General features: G+C 37.7%; 1 protein-coding gene across 2 annotated transcripts in view; it reads right to left on the bottom strand.

Moving 5' to 3' along the window:
- The window catches only part of CDH9 (cadherin 9), a 129,642-nt gene that overhangs the window by 91,195 nt on the left and 15,688 nt on the right, over positions 1-22,759 (bottom strand). For both annotated transcript variants that reach the window (XM_070942574.1, XM_070942575.1), the window contains exon 2: positions 3,844-4,138. In XM_070942574.1, the coding sequence (XP_070798675.1) occupies positions 3,844-4,138 (295 nt within the window). The remainder of the gene's footprint in view (positions 1-3,843; positions 4,139-22,759) is intronic.

The following is a 22,759-nucleotide window of genomic DNA, read 5'->3' as shown; positions in this document are numbered from 1 at the left end:
CCAACCATCTGGTTCCCCCCCAGGCACCTGATGGATCCTGAGAGGCTCCAGACGGAGCTTGGGATGATTCCTCTCTCTCTCTCCCATGCTCTGGTCAAGACCTTGGTGGAGGCCTGGGATAGGGCAGCCACTGGGGCTCTCGACCGTGTCATGCCTTTGAGGCCTCTGACCTGGCGCAGACTCTGGCTTGCTCCTTGGTATACTGATGAAGCGCAGGAGGAAAGGCCTAGAAAGCCGTTGGAGGACTAGTCGTTCAGAACCTGACCGAGCCCAGCTAAGAAGCATACATACTTCTCCGCCCTCATCGTGTCTGCAGATAATCACCCAGCTGCCCTGTTCAGGGTATCCCGCTCCCTCCTGTATCACAGGGCAGGGGAGGACCCTTTGCGGGGGTGAGCTGAGGAGTTTAGTCAACATCTGTGGGACAAGATCGCTCAGATTCGGAATGGCTTGGACTCTGACTGGGCAGGGTCGGACAGTGGGGAGGCAGCAGGTCTTGTTGTTGAGAAGAGTTTGATCCTGTTACCCTGGAGGAAGTGGACAGGATCATGAGGAAGCTGAGTGCGACCACTTGCATACTGGGCACATGGGCAAATGGATATGGCAACCCTTTCAACTAATCATTCCCTTAAACTGCTGACAGCAGTTAAAACAACTTTCACCCTGGAAAAGTATTTATATTTAGAAATGCCATCAGTGGAGAGACAGTTATTTGTTAAGTTTAGATTCAAACTTCTAGATACCAACGTTAGATTCGGCCGCTATCGGAAAATCCCATATGACAAAATAATATGCATATGTGGGGTAAACATCGTGGAGGACATGGCGCATATAATATTCGAATGTAGTCTCTATCAGGAAGTTAGAAATCAATATCTGTCCCCAATTATAAATAAATTTCCCCACTGGAATATAAGCCAAAAATTAGCATTTCTGTTGAGGGCTGACTCTCCTCCCCCGGTAAGAGCGATCACTCGATACCTTAAAAGGTTGACGGCAATACGAGCCAGTTATATCAAGGAAAATTTTATCGATTGTAAGAAAGATGAGCTCAGTTAGAGAGGAGCTATCCTATTTGGGTTATCTAGTCTTCTAGTCTTGGCAACTTAGCTATTGAAATTTGATATGATAAAATTTTAATGTCATCTACCATATATTTTTAGATTGCTATTTTTGTAACTGTTTTATCTTGTTCCCTTTTTCTTTTCTGTTTTGTTTGAAAAAGCCTTCGGGCTATTCAATAAACTATACTATACACATACTGGACACGTGTCCCTCCTGGCTGGTTTATGCAGCTTGGGAGGTGACACGCAGTTGGATCCAGGCAGTGATAATGGCATCCTTGGATGTAGGGAGTTTTCCCGCCATCTTGAAGGAGGCGGTGGTTAGGTCCTTCCTTAAGAAACCTGCCTTGGATCCAACCATTTTGGGCAACTTTCGTCCGGTCTCCAACCTTCGCTTTTTGGCGAAGGTTGTTGAGAGCGTGGTGGCACGTCAGTTTCCAGTGGCCCTGGATGAAGCAGATTACCTCGATCTGTGCCAATCAGGTTACGGGCCTGGTTACAGCATGGAGACAGCATTGGTCGCGCTGATGGATGCTCTCTGGAGGGCTCGGGACAGGGGTCATTCTTCGGTCCTGGTCCTATTAGATCTCTTAGCGGCTTTTGATACAATCGACCATGGTATCATGCTGCGACGCCTCGAGGGATTGGGAGTGGGCTGCACTGTTTTACGGTGGTTTGCCTCCTACCTCTCGGGTCGTACGCAAGCAGTGTTGGCAGGGGGGCAGAAGTCGGCCATGAGGCCCCTCACTTGCAGGGTGCCCCAGGGGTCGGTCCTCTCGCCCCTTCTGTTCAACATTTATATGAAGCCGCTGGGAGAGATCATCCATGGTTTTGGGGTGGGGTATCATCAGTACGTTGATGATACCCAGCTTTTTATATCCACCCCGAACCAGCCAGCGATGCCCTCAATGTGATGTCCCGGTGCCTGGAGGTGGTACGGATCTGGATGGGGAATAACAGGCTTCGACTTAACCCAGCCAAGACCGAGTGGCTGTGGATACCTGCATCTCGGGCCGAGCGAGAGGTTCCAACGCTATCTATTGGGGGCGAGGTGTTACCCCCCATAGACAGGGCATGCAACTTGGGCATCCTCTTGGATTCACGGCTAAGTCTGGAGGGTCATATCACGGCTGTGACCAGGGGGGCGTTTGCCCAGGTTCACCTGGTACACCAGTTATGCCCATACTTGGACTGAGATGCCCTACACACAGTCACTCATGCACTAGTCACCTCCCGGATCGACTACTGCAATGCTCTCTACATGGGGCTGCCCATGAAGACCACCCGGAGGCTTCAGCTGGCACAGAATGCGGCCGCACGGGTTGTTGTGGGAGGGACCCGATACTCCCATATTACACCACTCCTGTGCGGCTTGCATTGGTTGCCGGTTGCCCTCTGGGTGAGATTCAAGGTGCTGGTGTTAACCTATAAAGCCCTTCATGGCTTAGACCCAGGTTATTTGTCGGACCACTTGAAACCAGCATCAACTTCCCATCGCCCAGTGCACTCTCACAGAGAGGGCCTACTCAGGGTGCCGTCGACTAGATAATGTCGGCTGGCGACTCCCAGGGGTAGAGCCTTCTCTGTGAGCACCCCCACCCTTTGGAATCAACTTCCTTGGGGCTCTAGTTGGCCCCTGACTTTCGCACCTTCCGCCGTGAATTGAAAACCTGGCTATTTATGTCCCCCGCCTGGACTGATAGGGTAGTATATTTTAATTTTTTTAAAAAAAAAACTTTCTTGATTTTTATGTATATTCGTTGTTTTTAACAGTCGCTTGGTCGACTGTCGTTGTGAGCCGCCCTGAGTCCTTGGAGATAGGGCGGAATACAAATTTTATAAAATAAATAAATAAATAAATAAATAATCTGGATTGCCTGTTTAAATTTAATTTTCAAAGCCTTTTAAATAAAAAACAGTGGCTAACTATGTATAAAAGTGATTAATAACAATATGGATAAAGAAGTAAACTAGAATTAAAGCAAACTCCGGAAATAGAAGGGGATTTTTGTAAATTATACAAGTGCGTACTTCTCAGCATGTGCCACAACTCAATGATGTTGGACTTACATAGTGTGTTTACTGTCATGAATGCCCTGATTTACAACACATTTTTTCAAAAGGATGAACCTATATCTCCTGAGTAATAGCAATAACACTTAGATTTATATACTGCTTCATAGTGCTTAACAGCCCTCTCTAAGTGGTTTACAGAGTCAGCATATTTTCCTCAACAATCTGGATCCTCATTTTACCGACCTTGGAAGGATGGAAGGCTGAGTCAACCTTGAGCAGGTGAGAACCAAATTCCTGGAGTGAACAATGAATTAGCCTGCAGTACTGCATTCTAACCACTGCACTGCCATGGCTCTTAGAGTCAGATGTTTAAAAGCTTTAAGAGAAAATGACAATGCTGCTGTTACAGCACTCTGGCTTCCAAAATCTGAATGTGAAACATATATAATTATTACTGAATCTGAATAAACATTTTTATTCTATTCAACAGTGTTATCAGTGGCAATAATTCTTAAAACAATGTCTGATACGTTTCCATTTGACTGTTAATGATGAAGGAAAACAATGTGGTAATCAATAGGGTGGAAAAAAGTAGACACTGCTGACAACCTGGAACAGTTCAAGTAACAAATTTGAAAGGATGTATTACTGTTTTAAATTCTCCAAACAGCCTCTAGAATACAATTGACTACTGAAAAGTGACTTAGTTTCCAATTGACTTTCAACATTCTTTTACATTTACATGATGATAAATTATACTTACCAACTGCAGACTTTTCAGGAACATTGGCTACATAAATATCCTTCGTAAATTTGGGCTCATTGTCATTGATATCATGGATTTTAATGATAAATTCCGATTCTGGTTCCACCTGTCTTCCAGTATTTCGATCTATAGCCTTGGCACGTAACACATACAGAGACCTTTCTTCTCTGTCCAGCCTTTTTGCTGCATGAATATCTCCGGTGTTTTCATCTATAACGAATACGCTGCCAGCTCCATCTCCCGTTAATATGTATTTTAAATTTCCATCTCCTTTATCTTGGTCAGTGTGTAGCTTTAAGAAAATAAAAAGAAAGAGACAGAGAGTTAGTGTGAGAGAGCCCATTTTATAAATAGATGCATTGTTATTAAAGAGAATCTATTTCAGCAGATATGAATAGGACTCCACAAAACTTTTGTGTAATTGAGGTCAGCAGTGGTTATCATCTCTTTCATTGATGGAGAAATAAAGAGACAAAACTTAAGATTTTGGTCACACAAGGAAAATACTTTAGCAAATGGATAAAGGACAAAGAACGTATAGAAGGTAAGATTACTGCAGTAAAACTAAAGTGAGATGGAAAATGTAAAATAGTTTCTTTCCCAGGTTGACTTGTAACCAACAGAGTTTTTAAACAGAAAACCATCCTGTTGATAGCAATTAATAACCTTTCTACTGTTTAAGTATATTGTCAATAGCTATATTGTTTTTCCGAATCATTATGTGTGTGAAGGTATTTCTTTTTAAATGAGGTGAAGTGTTTCTTTTTAAATAAGTAATGAAGAAAAGAAAATATAACAATAAAAAACTTGCCTACTTAAAATCAAATACAGAAAATCCAGTCCAGAATCCTGCTAAAAAAATTTGAAATATATCTGTCATAACACAGTGCAAGTTATCTTTTGAAAACCTCAAATGTAAAGGTCCCTTGGATATGGAGAACTAATGAATAATAGTAATGAGATGAGATTTATAACAATGGTCAAAATAGCCAAGGTTTCGGGAACAATCTGACAATCCAAACTCCCCTCCTTTTGTATGTGATAATATGTGCACAAAAGAGTTGTGGTTTGGATTTTGAGATCACTTTTTCTATATTGCCACCTTCCCCCATTCATCACTTATAGGGGCAGTTCTTAGGCAGGTGGGCACCTTTAGAAAATTGAGAACTTACTGTGAATATTTTTTACAAAATGGCAGCTAGAAGAGCCTTCCTACTAATGAATTTTATAAAACACTACCTCCAGGCCACAAAAGATAAGAGATAAGATAAGATAACCTTTATTATCACTTTTTTCTGTGAAAACACTGGCACATAGTAAAAGATGAAATTCTGATGCCTGCTCTCAAAAGAAAATAAATATATAATCATACACATACATGCACACACATATACATATGCTATATGCATATCAGTGGTGAAATCCTACTGGTTCGCACTGGTTCGAGTGAACTGGTAGTGATAAAAGCTACTGGTTCAATGAACCAGTAGTAAAAAAAGCTACCAGTTGGTCCGGACCAGTATTTCCGATGATCAGCTGTGCCGCACAATTTAAAATTGCTAGAAAGCAGGAAATCCTGCTTTCTAGTGAATCTAAATCATGTGGCACAGCTGTTCCTCACCTCACTGTTCTACTTACCTTCCCAAGCCTCCTTTTTCCATGTGCAGCACACATTTGGCGTATACTGCGCATATACATGCAGTGTGCATTTGGTGTGCACTGCACATGTGTGTGCAGCACATGTTTGGCACACACTGCTAATGTGCATGTCTTTGGCATGCACTGTGCATGCACGTGTGCAGCGTGCATTTGGAATGCACTGTCCATGTGCGCGCAGCACACACTTGGCACACACCGCGTATGTGCGGGCAGCGAACCGGTGGCAAACCAGGGAGGATTTCACCACTGATACATATATACATATACACACATACACACACATAAATATATACATATGTGTATTAATCACAGTCCATCTTGAATATATAGTGGAAAAAAAAAGAGTCTCAAGAAACTTAACACAAGTACTTGGCCATTTGGAAAAGAAACCAAAATCTAAAGTTGGTACAAAAATATTTTACAGCTTTACACTGGGGATATGTAAACAACTATTTGTATGGTTTAATTTTTGTCTTCAGTAAAGATTCTAATCTTGTTGAGCTAACTCAATGAATCTTTTGCTGCATCAAGAATTGATGCTAAGCTGGGAAGCGTCAAAATTGGATCATGAATCTGGTTGGGTAAACATTTTTAAATTGAGTTATAGAGTGTTATAAAATACAAAATAAAAAAGTAAATAGGAGAGCAGTGGGGGGGACAGAAAAAGGAGGAAGAGAAGTGAGGAAAGATGGGGGGGGGTGAAAGAAAGAGAAGCATTGATTTCTGACTCTGTTACAGTAAAATAAAGCATTAACATCAAATCACAACTTTTTGCTTTTCCATAATAGTATAAACAAGCCATTTCAATAAAGATCTATCAGTCTAATCTGTAGAACCCAAAATCAGAGTTTCATTCTTTCCAACATCGAGCACGATGTTCAGAAGAGGTCTCCATGTAAAATACTTTTTAACTCAGTGGGCAAGGAATTTTGGATATAATGTGATGCTTGGAACAGTGGGAAAATATATGGACGAAGGGTTTAAAATTTCAATTGAATTATAATCTAAAAGCAAATTTATACAAAATGATGTATCACTGGTATTTAACACCAGTTATCTAAGATGTATAAAGTTATGTCAAATGAATGTTGGAAGTGTAAAAGCAAAGAAGGAATTTTTTATCATGTATGGTGGACATATGATAAAGTAAAAAAAAAAAGGAGTATGATTCATATTTTAATATAAAAAATTTGAAAATGGATACCTTGTTTTCCCCAAAATAATAAGCCCAGTCGGGCTTTTGAGTGCATGGCAATAAGGGCAAGCGCTTATTTCAGGGTTCAAAAAAATATAAGTCAAGGTCTTATTTTCGAGGAAACATGGTATAAAAATGAAACCATAACTTTTGGTGCTTATCAGCCTTATCCCGAAGGACTGTGGCAGACTTCTGTCGGACTCTTTACAAACTATTCGTGACTCATTACGGGCTGTGAATTAACATAATTCAAAGCCATTGAAATAAAAAGAGGTTTTTTGAGACTAATCATGTGCTTTTTACTGTCTCAGGAAGCCTAGGTCAGAAAAATAAGCTGACACTTATCTGTTATACATTTATTTGATGCACTTGGTAGTTGTATATTTACTGTCAGAGACAGAGTATTCTGAGTTTATACTTTAATGTATTTCATTATATTGCCTCACATAAAGGGATTGTTTTTGTTAAAAGAATATATGAAGAAATAGGCATTATTAGATTGAAAAATGTATTTCATCTGAAACCTTGAGATTCTCTATTCCCTTGCAAATTTCTGTCACAGCTGCTGTCTAAGAGCTATGAAAGGGGGAAAAAAACCATCTGCAATATTTGATATTTCAGCTAAAACTATCCTGAAATTTCCCCTCAGTTGTTTCCTCAGTTGTTTTCTTCCCTGAAAAAGAATATTTTGTTTTTCTACCATATTCTCAGAGTCCCAAGGGTTAATTTTAATTCCTCTTAATGCTGTTCTGGAGCTTATTTTATTGTTGGAAGCAGTAGAGGGAGCTAATGCAGATATTGTTGCTCTCTGTTGCTCAATTTTTCATTATTCTGAAGTCTGTGCAGCTGCTTGAAATTCCTAATTGTACAAAAAATCCTTATGATGTTTTCTTCTAATGTTTAAGTTTAATGTTTAAGTAAATCGTAGGACATAAGGAAGGCAGCAAGCCAGTGGAGAGATGATTGTATACTGTAATACAGGCCATTTAATGAATGTCAATCAAACTCTCTCCTTCTTATCAGATGAAATTTGATTGAATGGGCCAGTCTGAGAATTTCTGCTCTGGGTAGCAGGTTGGATTAAAAGACCACCAAGGTCCCCCCCACCCCTAAAATTTCACTTTATATTAATTCCTATTTAATATAGGAATATATTAGGAATATATGAGCGCCTTGGTAGTACAGTGGTCTAAAGCACCCTGTTATTAAGACCAGCTGCCTGCAATTACTGCAGGTTCGAATCTCGCCAGGCTCAAGGTGACTCAGCCTTCCATCCTTTCTAAGGTAGGTAAATTGAGGACCCAGTTGTGGGGGCAATAAGCTGACTTTGTATAAATATACAAAAGGATGAAGGCTATTGCTTAGCACATTGTAAGCCTCCCTGAGTCTCCGCAGAAGGGCGGCATATAAATCAAATTTTAAAAAAATAAAATAAAAAAATATCTAGATGATTGGGGTCATCTATCAACATAGGGTTTACTATAATCAGTTTGCTGATGATACACATCTTTACATCTCTACCTTAGTCTAAATAGACTGCAAGATATATTTTGTTGGATTCATCCAAGTGAGGAGGACATTACTTCTCCTTTGCACTATCAAAATGTGGGGCTCAAATTAGACAGCAATGCTTGAGCTGACATAAGTTTAAAAAAAATACTGTTCTCAGTGTGAAGCAGAACTGTCCACTGCAAATACAACTTCTTCCCATATTTTCCTGCTTCACATTGAAAGTATGTCAGCTCAAGCATTGCTGTCTAGTTTGAGCCCCACTGAGGCCACTAATGCCGTTCAAAAATGGTTAGCAGCCCATACTAACAATTATGTACTCTGACACAGTAAATGTGTCCATAATCCAAAATAAGGCTAAGCAAGAAATCATAACAGAAAATGTTTGAACTTGCATTGTGACAATCTGCAATTTTCATGATTTTCTGTTATTCTCTCTGTCTCTGTCTCTGTCTCTGTCTCTGTCTCTGTCTCTCTCTCTCTCTCTCTCTCTCTCTCTCTCACACACACACACACACACACACACACACACACACACACACAAACACAGAGAGGGAGGTGGGTGGGGGTGTTGCCAAACAAATCTTTCTTAGCTGATAGCAACTCCAGAAACAAAACACATAGTAAAATTCCCCATAAGAAAAGGGGGACTCTGCTCTGCTGGCAAGAAAGAAGGGAAAACTGTAAACATAAAGGAAAGGCAGACAAACAAACATGAATTGTAGACAGCACTGATTGCTGATGGCTTTTCATTAGTTCGAGGAGAGGTCAGAGAAAGACTTTTGAAGTCATTATGAGTGGAAGGTCCAAAGAACCCACTAATGGAATATCCAATACAAATGACTACTGTGAAAGCCACAAAAGAAGAGGAAGTCCATATACTGTCAGCCAGTAAAAGAGACTAACAGCTCACCAGAGAATGCCAGTCAACATAATTAACCCCTTTATTTACTCCCCTCATTGAGAAAAGCTATCTATAGGCTGTCTAAGATTCAATAATCACTTGGTGGCACATAATCAACCAACCAATCAATCAATCACTTATTTGCAAGTAGGAAGTAAGAAGGGTAATTAGAATAGAAATATCTACATTTACTCCATGCTCTGGCTACACATGTATTCAGTGGGGGAATTATTTCACTTTAGAACCAGACAAGTTTTATGGTAACATACTTTTTTCTCAAAGATGAGTGAATATTATTTTAACAGCCAAGGGGAAAAGCTTCAAGCAATTCTTCACCATGATGAAGCAGACATTCATGCCTCTGGAAGGTTAAGGACCACATCAAAATGGATTTCAGCAGAACTGCAAACCTAGTCTGCAGCCAAACTCTTGCTTTGCTAACAGGAAGAGGAGGGATTGTTCTACTCATGCAATGATTAAGGTACAACTGTTTTTGATCTACATTCTTTTCTAATTCCTTTATGGTTATCCTCCTTCAATAGCCTCTGTAAATTAATTTTTAAAGCTATGCCTACAAGTAGAGCTGATTTCAAGTTTTGAGTTTAGCACTCTCTGAGAGTGCTAAAGAGAATACTAGTTGTGTCTTCACAAGCTTTCCTGTCTCTCTTCCTTTACTTGAAACAAAATTATTTGTTTATCATTGTGCTTTCCTCCTTCCCTTCCTCCTTTCAAGACCAGCTGACTTCACAAAGACTATGGGTAGCTTCAGTAGTAGGTTCCACTTACCTTCGCTACCAGTTCGGAACCGGTTGTTTCACTCGTATGTGGTGCTTCTGCGCATGCACAGACTATCCGTGATGACATCCGGGCGGGTGGGCAGAGCCTCCCGCCACCACCATTACCGGTTCACCCAAACTGGGGTGAACCAGTAGAAACCCATCACTGGGTAGCTTACAAAATATCAAATGTATAATTAAAATACTATTAAAAATACTATTAAAAACATACTATAAAAAACCGTGACTGCCCAGAGAAAACAACAACATTCAAAAAACATAACTAGGTGTCAATCGGTTTCCAGAATCTTTGCAGGGTAAAAACCATATCTATCTTAGAGGGAATGCTATTTCAGAAGGTTGCAATAAAGGGAAAGAGATTTAAATACAAAATATGCTGCACTGATTTTGGTTCCAGAGATTTTCCAGAGTACTGACTTTATTCTAGCTTCAAATTAAGTGGCATCTCCTTTTAAACTATATTTCAAACTATATTTCTTCAAACTATATTTTTCCAGTTACTGTTTCGCTTTCTCCCACTGCTACAGTGGTCACTTACAAACATTACAGATAATCCTCAATTTACAACCATAACTGAGCCCCAAAATTATGGCTGTAAGTCAATGAAAGTCAATAACTTTATTTTCTACCACCTGTCTTACAAGAAAGTCACCAGACTGCTTCCCTTCCCCTGGGAAGGTGCAGCTGTGCAAGAATTCCAAGCTATGCCCTGACTTGACCCCTCCTTTCAGCTTGGTTATCAGTTGCCCAGAATCATGGTCACATGACTGTGGGATATTGCACACAGCCATAAAGGTGAGCTGGTTACTAAGTGTCCAAAACACGATCACAGGACTGCAGGGCTATGTGAGTGGCCACTATCACTTCAAAATCATATTGTAAGTAGCTTTGGGAGGAGGAGGTGTCTGTTGTGGCTTCAAACAGTTGCTAAGCAGTAAGTTCTAAGCTGAGGAATGCCTGCATTGCATTTCTTCTCCAGTTATTTCCAGCTGATCAAAGACACTTAATTGTATATTTTATCACCACTGCTATTTGGTCATCAGAGCTTAGTTACTGTATATTTCTCCATAGACATGCTTGACCTAAAGAAACCATTTCCTATACATTAAAAGAAAGGTTGAATTTAACATTATCCACCTAGCATGGAAGAACAGTGTCAATATAATTAACATACAGATAATGCCAAAGGAACTTCTAAAATCCTACCCGCCCGGGCTTCTTTGTTCTTTCTTTTGTATAAATGTAAACTTTGGGGATTGTTTCATCTCTAATTCATTAAAGAAACTGACATAAAACAGAATGTATTTGTTATTAGTAGTATCACTCGCCATTGAAGCCTTTGAACTATGGTGCTGGAGAAGACTCCTGTGAGTCCCTTGGACTGCAAGGTGATCAAACCAGTCAGTCCTAGAGGAGATCAACCCTGACTGCTCTTTAGAAGGCCAGATCCTGAAGATGAAACTCAAATACTCTGGCCATTTAATGAGAAGGAAGGACTCACTGGAGAAGAGCCTAATGCTGGGAAAGATTGAGGGCAAAAGAAGAAGGGGACGACAGAGAATGAGGTAGCTGGATGGAGTCACTGAAATAGTAGGTGTGAGCTTAAATGGACTCCAGAGGATGGTAGAGGACAGAAGGCCGGGAGGAACGTTGCCCATGGGGTCGCGATGGGTCAGACATGACTTCGCCACTAACAACAACAACAACAACAACAACAACAACAACAACAAAGTAGCATCACTATTTAGGGCACAAAAACAAAAGAACAGAATTGCTTCCATAATCATGGAGCACAGTACATTGGTACAATGGAAATTAGTCAGTGAATAATATCAATCAGCCAATCTAATATAATGGTTATCTAATGCTCGAACTTATCATGTAGAAAAAATGAAGGCTGGTGAATTTTATGATTAGGTTCAATGTGAAAGCAACAAAACATACAAGCAAGACATGCTGCTTATGACTGAAGGGAAGAATGTGAATGTTTGTAAATATCAATAAGGAAAAATGTAATGTATGGCCTAGGACACAACAATGAAAGCGGAAAATTACTTATTCATTTCTGCCAGTTGACAGTCTTCATTACTAACAGTCTTCAAACAACCAAAATGATTATATTACTAGGTGTTCTCCAAAACATTGTCCATAAGCATGCATTTTGGCCCCCAAATGGGATTTAATGTGCCTGTTAATAGGAAAAATAAAACATCAATGATTTGAAGCAATTCAGTACAGTGAAATTTCAACTAAGCAATAACAGGACTCCAACAGGTAGTTCAAAGAGAAACTCCTGCTTGACTGTTGAAATTGACATTGGATCATATTTTTGACACAAGCATTGTACTTCTACATGAAATATTTTTGTTTTCTTTAAGAAAATATCATTTTTGAACCACACTTTTTCATCTTTGCATGGACCTGATAGGAAAAAGGCAAAGCATGATCATGTTTAGCATGGGCTAAATGAGGGAATACAGGCAGTCCTCAACTTATACCCACTTGCTTAGTACTGGTTGAAGTTATGATGGATCTCCCAGGTGGTATTTATGACATTCCGATGGCCACCACTCCCATGGTCACATGGTTGCATTCAAGCACTTGGCAATTGGCCTGCGTTTACAGTCTTTTAGAGCATCCCACAGTCATGTGATTGCATTTATGATTATGATTTTTCTGAAAATGCACATTTGCTTTCAGTTTTCAGCAAAACATGACCTTAACGAAAACATTGGATCACTAAATGATTGTCACAAAAATGATCATAAAGTTGGATCCATTATGTTTGGTGACCTGCTTCATGTCCATCACAATGTGGTCCATTATAATCCATTATATTATGATTGTAAGTCAAGGATGACATATATCCAAATATTATGAAGAAACTGAACCTCTGTGAAGTGTTTTTTTCCCTTAGTATTTTTATTAATCTTAGTATTGTCTTATAGACATTTATATAACATTTTGGAGGGAAAAGCAAGGACATATGTTTAAATATGTCTGATTTTGAACAATTATGTGTCTATTTCTTATAATGGTAATGGACACTTGACTCTTTTTCTCCCATGGAAGACTGGAATACCTTGAATGAGTGAGAACTGATTAAGATCAAATGCACTGATGTTTTAAAGGCATTAGCTTTATTATTTTTAAAATAATGTATTTTTAAAATACATTTACATACAATACTATGTGAGTACAGGAAAGGTCTTCTAACGAATTTGCAATATAAAAAAAAAAATAGTAATAAGCCACACTTCAGGCTAAGATATTAAATCAGCTTTTGAATTAGCCTAATGGGACACAATTCAAAATATGAGGATTAATCAAACTCTGTACTGCTCTCTCCAGTGCTATTGTTAACAAAAGACCTGAATAATATTCCCCTGAATTTTCTCTTCTCTTATTTCAAAAAGGTGTTGCAGTTGACACTGAATGTTTAGCTGCAATTTTTCCAAATTAAAATAATGTCCTTGGAAAATGAAAACCATGTTTAAAAAACCAGGGCTGTAAAGCAGAGAACAACTACTTAATTTTCTGTGTTGGCCTTTCTACTACACTTTGTCTGCATAGATAGCTTTCGAATTTGAGTTCGAATGAATTTACAGGTACTTTAAAAAAAAATGATTTATATGAATACTTTGGTACTGAGGTGATGGATTGAATAGTAATATAACTTCTACATGGCAAATTAGAGCTAGTGATTGTTCCACAAAACTGCAATTGCGAGTGTGTGTTTAAATATATCTAGCTGGAATGTTAAAATATTAAAATCCCAGTCAAAATATTTTAGTATTTTAGTCTGCAAAATTAACTACTACTTTTTCTTCATTGGCTGCAAAGAAGCTATGCTTTGGTACATTAGTAATTTAAATCTTGGCAAACAACTCATTAACATATAGTGCTGAATAACAGAAAATCTGTTTCTCTTCCAGGACTTCTGAATTTGTGGGTAGAGGAGAGATGTTCTTTATATGTTCCATAATTTTAAAAAGTTTTAGCTTACAAATTATGCATTATTCCTAAATAGCCAAAATAATATATTTTTACCCTTCAACTATATGAACTAAATTTGAATAAATAAAATAAATTTTGGGTTCTGGTAATGAACACTTATGTTTTATATGTGAACTTAAAGAGAAAATAAAACACTGAACTATATTAATTCATAATAGAACACAAGGACTAGTGTTGTATTTCTTTACTAATTTTATTCTAAATCAGCAATACTTTAAGACATATAGCCTCTGTGTCTTTTCCTGGGAATGCACAGAAGCTATAGAAGAAAGTTGTAAGGTACTAGAAAAGGCACAGATGCATTTAACAAGTTGAAAACCATTATGTTGCTACATGCTCTGAAACACCTTTTGGAGATTGGTTATATTGACCAACGGTGTTGAATCTGAAGCACCACACAGTCCCAAAAAATATGAATTGTATTCCGTTTTTAGGAAGAGACCATACTTGCAAGCTTCACGAATGAAACTTATAGTAAATAGAAAGGTCCAGAAAAAGCAGTACTGCACTGAGCATATATTAATGTGTATATTGTGGCATATGATTCTAGAAATATTGTGATGTTACTCTAACTGTATATTGATTAACGTGTGTGCATATTAAATATGTTGCTGATGACATTTGTGAATGATTGTCAATGTTCTTTCCTGAAAGAACAGTTCATTGGAATTAATGATCATTCCAGAATAATAAGATGGATTTGTAATGGATGTTGTTCTTGTGTGTGCATATTGGTTTGACACATCTTTATATTTCCATTTGCCCTGCTTCTGGATTTTTCAGAGGCATGTCCTTGAGATCCACAAGATGCACAACAATGAGCAGGTAAAAAGCACCTCTTTTCAAATCACTGAAAACAACTGGCAGCAGCTTCCAAAGCAACAATGTACACAATAAAATGAGCAACTGTTTGATTCAACAAGAGGAGCTTGATCTCTGCTTCCATGTTTTGCAAATCATCCCCTTTAAAGGTTCTGAAACACTTCTATCCAGTATATTCTGCAAGAAATCCCGATCGCAATCTCTGAATCTTTTTTTTCCATTTTTTTTTAATTTTTCAAAACACAAAACATAAAATACATCTTTTTAGAGCAGGTGGTTGTTCTGTCATATAATAAGTACAATTATTAAGATTCCCACAATCAATTTTGTTCCCATTTTTATTCAATTACATCTTTTTTTAAAAAAAAAAGAAAAGAAAAAAGAAAGAAAAAAATCTTATTCTAAACATTTATCATTCAATTATTTCGCCCAACATTCTAGACTATAAACACCATTCTAAATCTCTATCATTTTAACAATCAATATTTCATATACATTTCTCAATTTAAGACCCATTACACCAAATCTATATTTCACCTCTTCTTGATCACAATTAATATCCAAATCTTATCAAAAATTTATTTCCCTTTTCTCTTAGAATTTTTACAAAATCAATCAACATTTCACTCTGTAGTTTATTACTTCCAAAGTATTTTATTTTGATTTAGTTACTCCATAGTTATTCTCTTATACTATTAAAATTATTTTGGCTAATTCATACTTTATATAACTCCAATCTGATTATTTAACTGGTTCACAGTTATATTATTATTCTCCTGTAAAGTTTCTTCCACTTCCTCCTAATTTTATTTTTTAGCTGGTTCACATCTTGATCTGCTGCTTTCCAGCAAGACTTACCTCCACTCCTGACCTTAAATTATTTTGGCTGGTTCACAGTATGATTTTAACTACACACCAACCTTATCGCCTTTACTCCTCCTATATTTATTTTATAACTGGTTTGCAACTTAAATAGTTGCTTTCCAGCAGTGCTTTCCTCCGCTCCCACCTTTATTTTTAACTGGTTCACAACTATATTTCAATTGTTCCCCAGGGATAGTCTCCTCCACTCCTAACTTTATATTTTTTTGGCTAGTTCACAGTTTAGCTTTAGCTGTTACCCAATATATGCTTTCCTCCACTCCTAATCTATATATTAATTGGTTCGCAGCTTCTAGTGCATATTTTCCTACGCTCCTACCCCTATTTTTAACTGGTTCACAATTATATTTCAATTGATCCCCAGATATAGTCTCCTCCACTCCTACCTTTTTATTTTTAACTGGTTCACAGTTCATATAAACTGTTACCCAGCGTATGCTTTCCTCCACTCCTAACTCTGTTTATTGGCTGGTCCACAGCGTTGCTTTAACTGTTTTCCAGCTCACGCTTTCCTCCACTCCTAATTCTTATTTTAATTTTTAACTAATTCCAAGCTTTGTTTCAACTGTTTTCTAATATAATACCTTCCTCCACTCCTACCATATTTATTAACCTGGAGCAAAATTCTACTTTAGCTAATTTCCAAAATCATATTTCACATTCCTCCTAGTTTCACATATTTAATTGATTGATAACATTTTGTTTTAATTATTATCTTGCTTGCATTTTCCTCCCTTCCAACTTCTCTTATTCAATCTGTTAGCTTCAAATTACTTCACTATATATTACCCATATTGTTTTTCCATTTATTCTCCTCCATATTTCTAATTTAAAATAAAAATATATTTTAACAAATATCTTCCAATGTCTTAAAAAACCTTTTCTTCTAAATTGTTGAATCTATGGAAAATTCAAAGTTTAAGAAAAAGTTAGAGCCTCCAGAGATCGTATTTTTCTTAAATCATTTGTGCTCTTATTTCTTAATCAAATTATTTGTGCATTTATATATATATATATATTAAAACAAGGTGGTGATAGTAATAACAAGGAAAATAATAACAATAGTAATTACAATAAAATAAATAAGGAAGTAATAGAGACCTCAGTAAAAAGGGAGTTTAAAAATAACAAAAAAAAAGAAGAATTAAACATTATTAGAGAGAAAAAAGAGAAAAAATAGAGAGGGAAGAAAAAAAAAGCAGATGAGAGAAAGAATAAAACAAAGAGAAAAAAGAAAGATAAGAAATAGAAAGAAAGCATGGAGAAGAAAGAAAAGTATCTCTTAACATTAATTATTCACCCAATAACCATTATATCCATTTGGATCAAAATGTAATATTTTGTTAACTTGTTACTTGATTTATTCCATTGTTTTTTTTCTCCAATCTGTCCAAATGTATTTCTTTTCCCTTTCAATGTCATCAAAGTTATAGGTTCTGCAAAGTTAGTTCTGGAACTATTCCATATATGGTATCATCATGTCTTCCTTTTGTTGCCACACCTTTCTCTTATAATCACTTTTATTTAGTTCAGTTTCCATTATTCCATTTAATTTCTTCTTTCAAATCTTCCATAAGTCCTCCAATGAACAGATTATGTATCAGAAACCAAGGTCTCTAAGTCTTTTCTCAGTATCAATTCAGTACAAGTAACAAGCAACATAGTTTCTCTTTTCAATTAACAAATAGTCTGGGATTCAGAGCTAGCAGCCATTTTCTCCATCACCGTTTGTCTTTTGTCTTTACTTTTAAAACATAGTTGTTTCCTCTTCTCCTTCCTCTCTCCTGGATATAATCCAGTCTCACTCCATAAAATCAGTCTAGCCTCATTTATCCACGGGGGTGGGGGGGAATCGTTTAAAAAATTGTAACTAAGCCATTTCCACACAGTCATAATAAGTGCTTTCTATCAATCAGGTCCTTTGTCTTTTAGCCCCTGTAGTTGTTAGCCGCTATTAAAACAGGGGCTCACTTGTTGCAATCCACATCTGAGGGCAGCTCCCGCCTGGGCAATTGTTAAACTCGCCCAGCATACAAGCTCCCTGTTCTTCTCCACTTCTCCTCCTCTCCTCCAGCACAATCTTTCTTCCCAGTTGCCACGGTTTCGGGACAGCCACCATGGCTGTCGTTCCACTGCCGCTGGCATGAAGGGAAAGCCTCTGGCCCCGAGGAACCTGCCCGTTCCTCTCGGCTGCCCAAGGGGTCCTTTCTTGTCCCCTTGTCCCTTCAAGACAGGGGAGGTCCGAAGACCTGTCGGCGGCAGCTTGGCAGAGCTCCGCGGGGCTCGCCATTTCCCCGTCTGTATCCCCACGGCACCAACTGGAAGTCCTTCTGAACCTTAAATCTAGTCCAAGATTATATGAAAAACCTTGTTCACATATACTAGGTTTCCGGGGACACCTTCATATAGAAGAGGGATGGGTTCTACTTACCTCAGCTACCGCTTCGCAACAGGAGTGTGCGGGTGCATGTGCAGAAGCTTCTGCACATGCGCAAATCATCTATGATGATGTCCGCCTGGATGGGCAGAGCCTCCTGCCACCATTACTACCAATTCGCAAGAACCGGACAGAACCGGAAGCAACCCACCACTGATATAGAAGATTCTTAATATGCATATTTGGGAATGCATGACTTGCTATTGGGAAGAAAACTGATGATCAATTACCAAATAAACAAAACAATGGTCTTCTCTAAAAGTCCATGGTCAATAGGAGGGCTATCAACAACCATATAGAATTAACACCTTCAGATATCCTGGATGAGTTATTCATGCAAGAAAGCTTGTTCATGTTGTACAAACAGTATCTCAGCTATTTTTCAAGTGCCATTCCAGCAAATAATAATAATTTTCTGCCTGCTGACATCAAACTGGTTCCTGAAAACACTCTGGCACATCATCTATTTGAAGTTGTGCATGGGTCATATAGGATTTTCAGGCCACTTGAGTATATACAATTCAGTCTTCACAGAACTAGGTTTGGCATCCACAGCAGCAGTGAAATCCGGCTGGATATATCCAGCTCGCACGAACCGGTAGTGCCGGCAGTGGGAGGCTCTGCCCACCCACCGGGACATCATTACATCCCATTTTTGACCCTCTGTACATGCGTACAAGGCTCTATGCATGCACAGAAGAGGCACACGCATGCTCACACTCCCGAACCAGTAGCAAAGGTAAGTGCATTTCACCGCTGATCCACAGATATGTTATTCATGCTGTCCTTAGTCTGACCTTGCCATAACAAAATGTAGATTGGATAGCGGCAAATAGCTGGTGGGATAAGCTTAATCTGAGTCCATCTGGGTTGTTTGATTTCACTTTCAGTAATAATTGCTAATCCATCTGGAAGAAAGCCCTTATTTGCATTTCAAAAATCCTTGTCCTATTGAGAAGATGGAATAGCAAATACCCTTATTGGTCTCAGAAGAGCATGTCATAGAAGAGAAAGAGAAGACAAGGACAAATGATTGATTTAATGGGAATTATTGGAAAACCATCAAGAAGAATTTAAAATTAAATCAAGAAAGCAATTAATAACAGAAGGACATAGCTGTCAATGGTTTTCCCATTTATAGTTATCAAAAAAATTCAAAAAGAATCTTTTTGAAAATGGTATGGAGCTACGTCAGTCAGAATTTGAAATACAATTGTGCACTGATGATAAACATGTAAATGCTAACATGTATAAACTTTTGGTGAAATTTGAAACAGTGGAACAACAGGTTTTAGAATGTCTGAAAAGTGAGCTAAGAATTTTGGTTATAATAAACAAGTGGACCAGGGGTGAAGTGTTCGGACCGGATCGCCCGATCCGGTAGCGATGGAGGCGGGTAGTTCGGAGAACCGGTAGCAAAAATCCCTGCCCCCCCCCACGCACAATCATCAGAGGCTTTTTTTTTTTTTACTTTTAAAAGCATTTTTTCTACAACCTCTTCTGCTGAAAAAATGCTTTTAAAAGTAAAAAAAAAGGCGCTGATGATTGTGTGGCTCAGCTGGGATCAGCAGAGGCATTTAAAAAAAAAACTTTTTTTTCTTTTAAATGCCTCTGACACTCCCAGCTGAGTTGCCTGATCGGCAGAGGCATTTAAAAGAACCTTTTTTTCCCCCTTTTAAATGCCTCTGACGCTCCAAGCTGAGTTGCCTGATCAGGCAACTCAGCTGGGATCGGCAGAGGCATTTCAAAGAAAAAAAACCCTTTTTCTTTTTCACTGAAGAGGTAGAAAAAATGGTTTTAAAAGTTTTTTAAAAAATGGCCACGCCCACCCAGTCACATTACCCCCACCAAGCCACGCCCACAGAACCAGTAGTAACAAATTTTAGATTTCACCACTGAAGTGGACCAATAAAAACATGTTTAAAAGGTTGAAGTTTACTTTGTCTTGTGATCTTAAAGAAACAATGTATTAAATGATATATCATTGGTACATAACACAATAGAAATGATCACAAATATATAAAGGCACTTCAAATGTATCTTGGTAAGTGAACATCATGAAGGGACATTTTATCATACTTGGTGGAGTTATAAAAAAAGCTAAAAAGATGGATTTAAATATATACTTTGAAAATTTTAAAGATTAATATTCAATTGAAGCCAGCACATTTCCTTTAAGGACTAGAAAAAAGAAGAAAATTAGAAAATTATTTTAATATATGGTTACTGTGGTGAGATGATTTTATGCACAAAGATTGAAAGATTTGACACTACCCACTATGGAGGAATGGATGGTGAAATTGAGAGATCTTACTGAGATGGATAAATTAACTTCTTTGATTTGATAAAAGACACTAACTACAATTATTAGTGACTGGGAACCTCTTATAGATTTTTGTATAAAAATGAATCAAATGGACTTTTGATTTATGGCTTTGATGATTAGACAAGAGAGATTATAAAAGGAAGAGAATTTGATATTATTTTAGAGAGAGATCTTAAAATATAATTGTATTTATAATTGCTGCGAAGAATATCAGAAATAACTTCTTTGTATCTATCTTTTGTATTCTCCAACTTTCTTTTCTTGGACTTTTTGCTCTCTCTTTTTCTTTTTTCTTCTTTAGTTTCTATTAGATATCACCTTATTTAAAAATGACAATAAAAGTCATATATTAAAAATAAGGAAGACAGATATTTAGAAAAGCACATATTGTGTCTACTTTCAACTAACTTATCTAGATTAAATAGTGACCAGACTGATTTCCTATATAATGCCATCTGAACAGTTGCATTTCAATCTAGGTTGGCTACCTAGTTTTCATAGGCGCCAAACTGTATTTGATGGGAGAATCATGGCAACATATCTTTATAAACTGGTCAATTCTATACACCAATGAAACTTTTGAAGGGAAATTTGCAGTGCTCTTCCCTCTGTACTGCTGCAGGTAACATCATAAAATTTCTACCACCCGCTACTTAAAGCTTTGCAATATGGAAGAAATCAAAATTATTGCACGTATACTTTTGCATTGAAGATTTTATTTGGCCTCATGCTAAAATTTAATTTCTCCCTTTTGAGTAATAATACCAGGGCAGTCAGACAATTCTCATGAATCCTTCCTGTTAGCTAAGAAAAATGTTCATGGCATTTATTACGTTTCCAAGCTTTGTTACCCAACTTTGAGAACATGGCAAATGATGAATCCTGAAAAGCAAGTTCCACCTAGTATACAGTAATTAAAAGATAAGTTTCTTTATTTGCTTATCAGTTTGCTTTTTTTTGCTTTTTTGTCATTAGCCCTTGGTAAAGTTTGATTTGACTACTGAGGTAAATTGGAAAGCTCTCTTTGTGTTTTGTGGTATTTGTGAATTCCAATGATTTGAAACATCTTTGATTTAGGTTTTTATATTTTGTATTTGGAGGCTATGTTTACACAATAAAACTGAACCCAGATCACTTGGTGGGTTTCTATCGGTTTCCCCCGGTTCGGGCAAACCAGTAGTGGCGATAGTGGGAGGCTCCGCCCACCTGCCCAGATGTCATCAAGGATGCATGCGCAGAAGATTCTGCACGCATGCAGAAGTGTTGCATGCGAGCGAAGCAAGCACACACACACATTCACACTCCTAGTTCCAAACCAGTAGCGAAGGTAAGTGGAACCCACTACTGACCCAGATAAATAGTTGTGTTCAAACCACTTATTACTGAAAATGGATATGAGAGCTAGGATGAAAGACTCAGTTTTCCAACAGACATAAAAGGTCAAGGTGTTCAACGTGCCCCTAAAAAAGAATTGTGTGGATATTTCAAAATCAACTTTCTGAACAGAGGCAAAATTCTGTTAGCGTTAAATCAATATCTTATAATATGATAGAAATGGACAAAGTAACAAATCTGCTATGCTTTCTGATCACACACTCCAAATCTACCCCCAGAAGCTATTATTTTACAAGCTGGACCAAGAACAAAAATAAACAGTTTTCAAATCCAGTGTGAAGCATTTATTACATTAATAAATGAGCCAGGTAACCTCTAGGCTCCTTATCAGTGCTTAACACTTGTGCTCTTTTCCTCAGATTTTGTGAATCTGTCAAAAAGTACAGTACTTCAGTCTATCTTACCCCCACAATGACAATAACAATTTAGATTGGTACAAATCGTACTGACTAATTTACGGAAAAATTATTACTGTATTAAAATATGTAAAAGCCTAGCTTCTGTTCCATTCCATTTTATCCTGTTCTTTCCATTCCATTCTATTCCATCTATATTTAGGGAATAACCATCTGGAAGTTCCATGGCTTTATTTTTGTGTTTTCATTAATAAATCCTAATCTTTGTCAGTAAATTCCATTGATGTGCATAGTAATTTATATTTTGTTGTTATCTTCACTCCCATAAGTCCGTTGAAACTGAGTTACATTTCTGTTCCACATTACTTTTGAAAAGGGATAGGAAATCCCTGTTTGCTTTTTGACCAGATCACCATTTTCTGGCCACAGAAAGGTGTTGCAGAAATATGGGAAACTACCAGAAACAAAAGTTTGTAACAGATGATTCTGACTTCATTGTTGTACCTATTACAGTGACCCTACCCTAGATCCTAGATCATCCAATGTGCTTTGTGATAGCAGCAGAAATGCAAGCTGTTTTGACTTTCATGCACAAGAATTTTGTGATAGTTTGT

This window comes from Pituophis catenifer, unplaced genomic scaffold, assembly GCF_029215685.1.
Source record: "Pituophis catenifer annectens isolate HBS135680 unplaced genomic scaffold, rPitCat1.0.hap2 SCAF_3, whole genome shotgun sequence".
Taxonomy (NCBI): domain Eukaryota; kingdom Metazoa; phylum Chordata; class Lepidosauria; order Squamata; family Colubridae; genus Pituophis; species Pituophis catenifer.
Note: the sequence above shows the minus strand (reverse complement) of the source record. Positions and strands in the feature narration are given on the sequence as shown.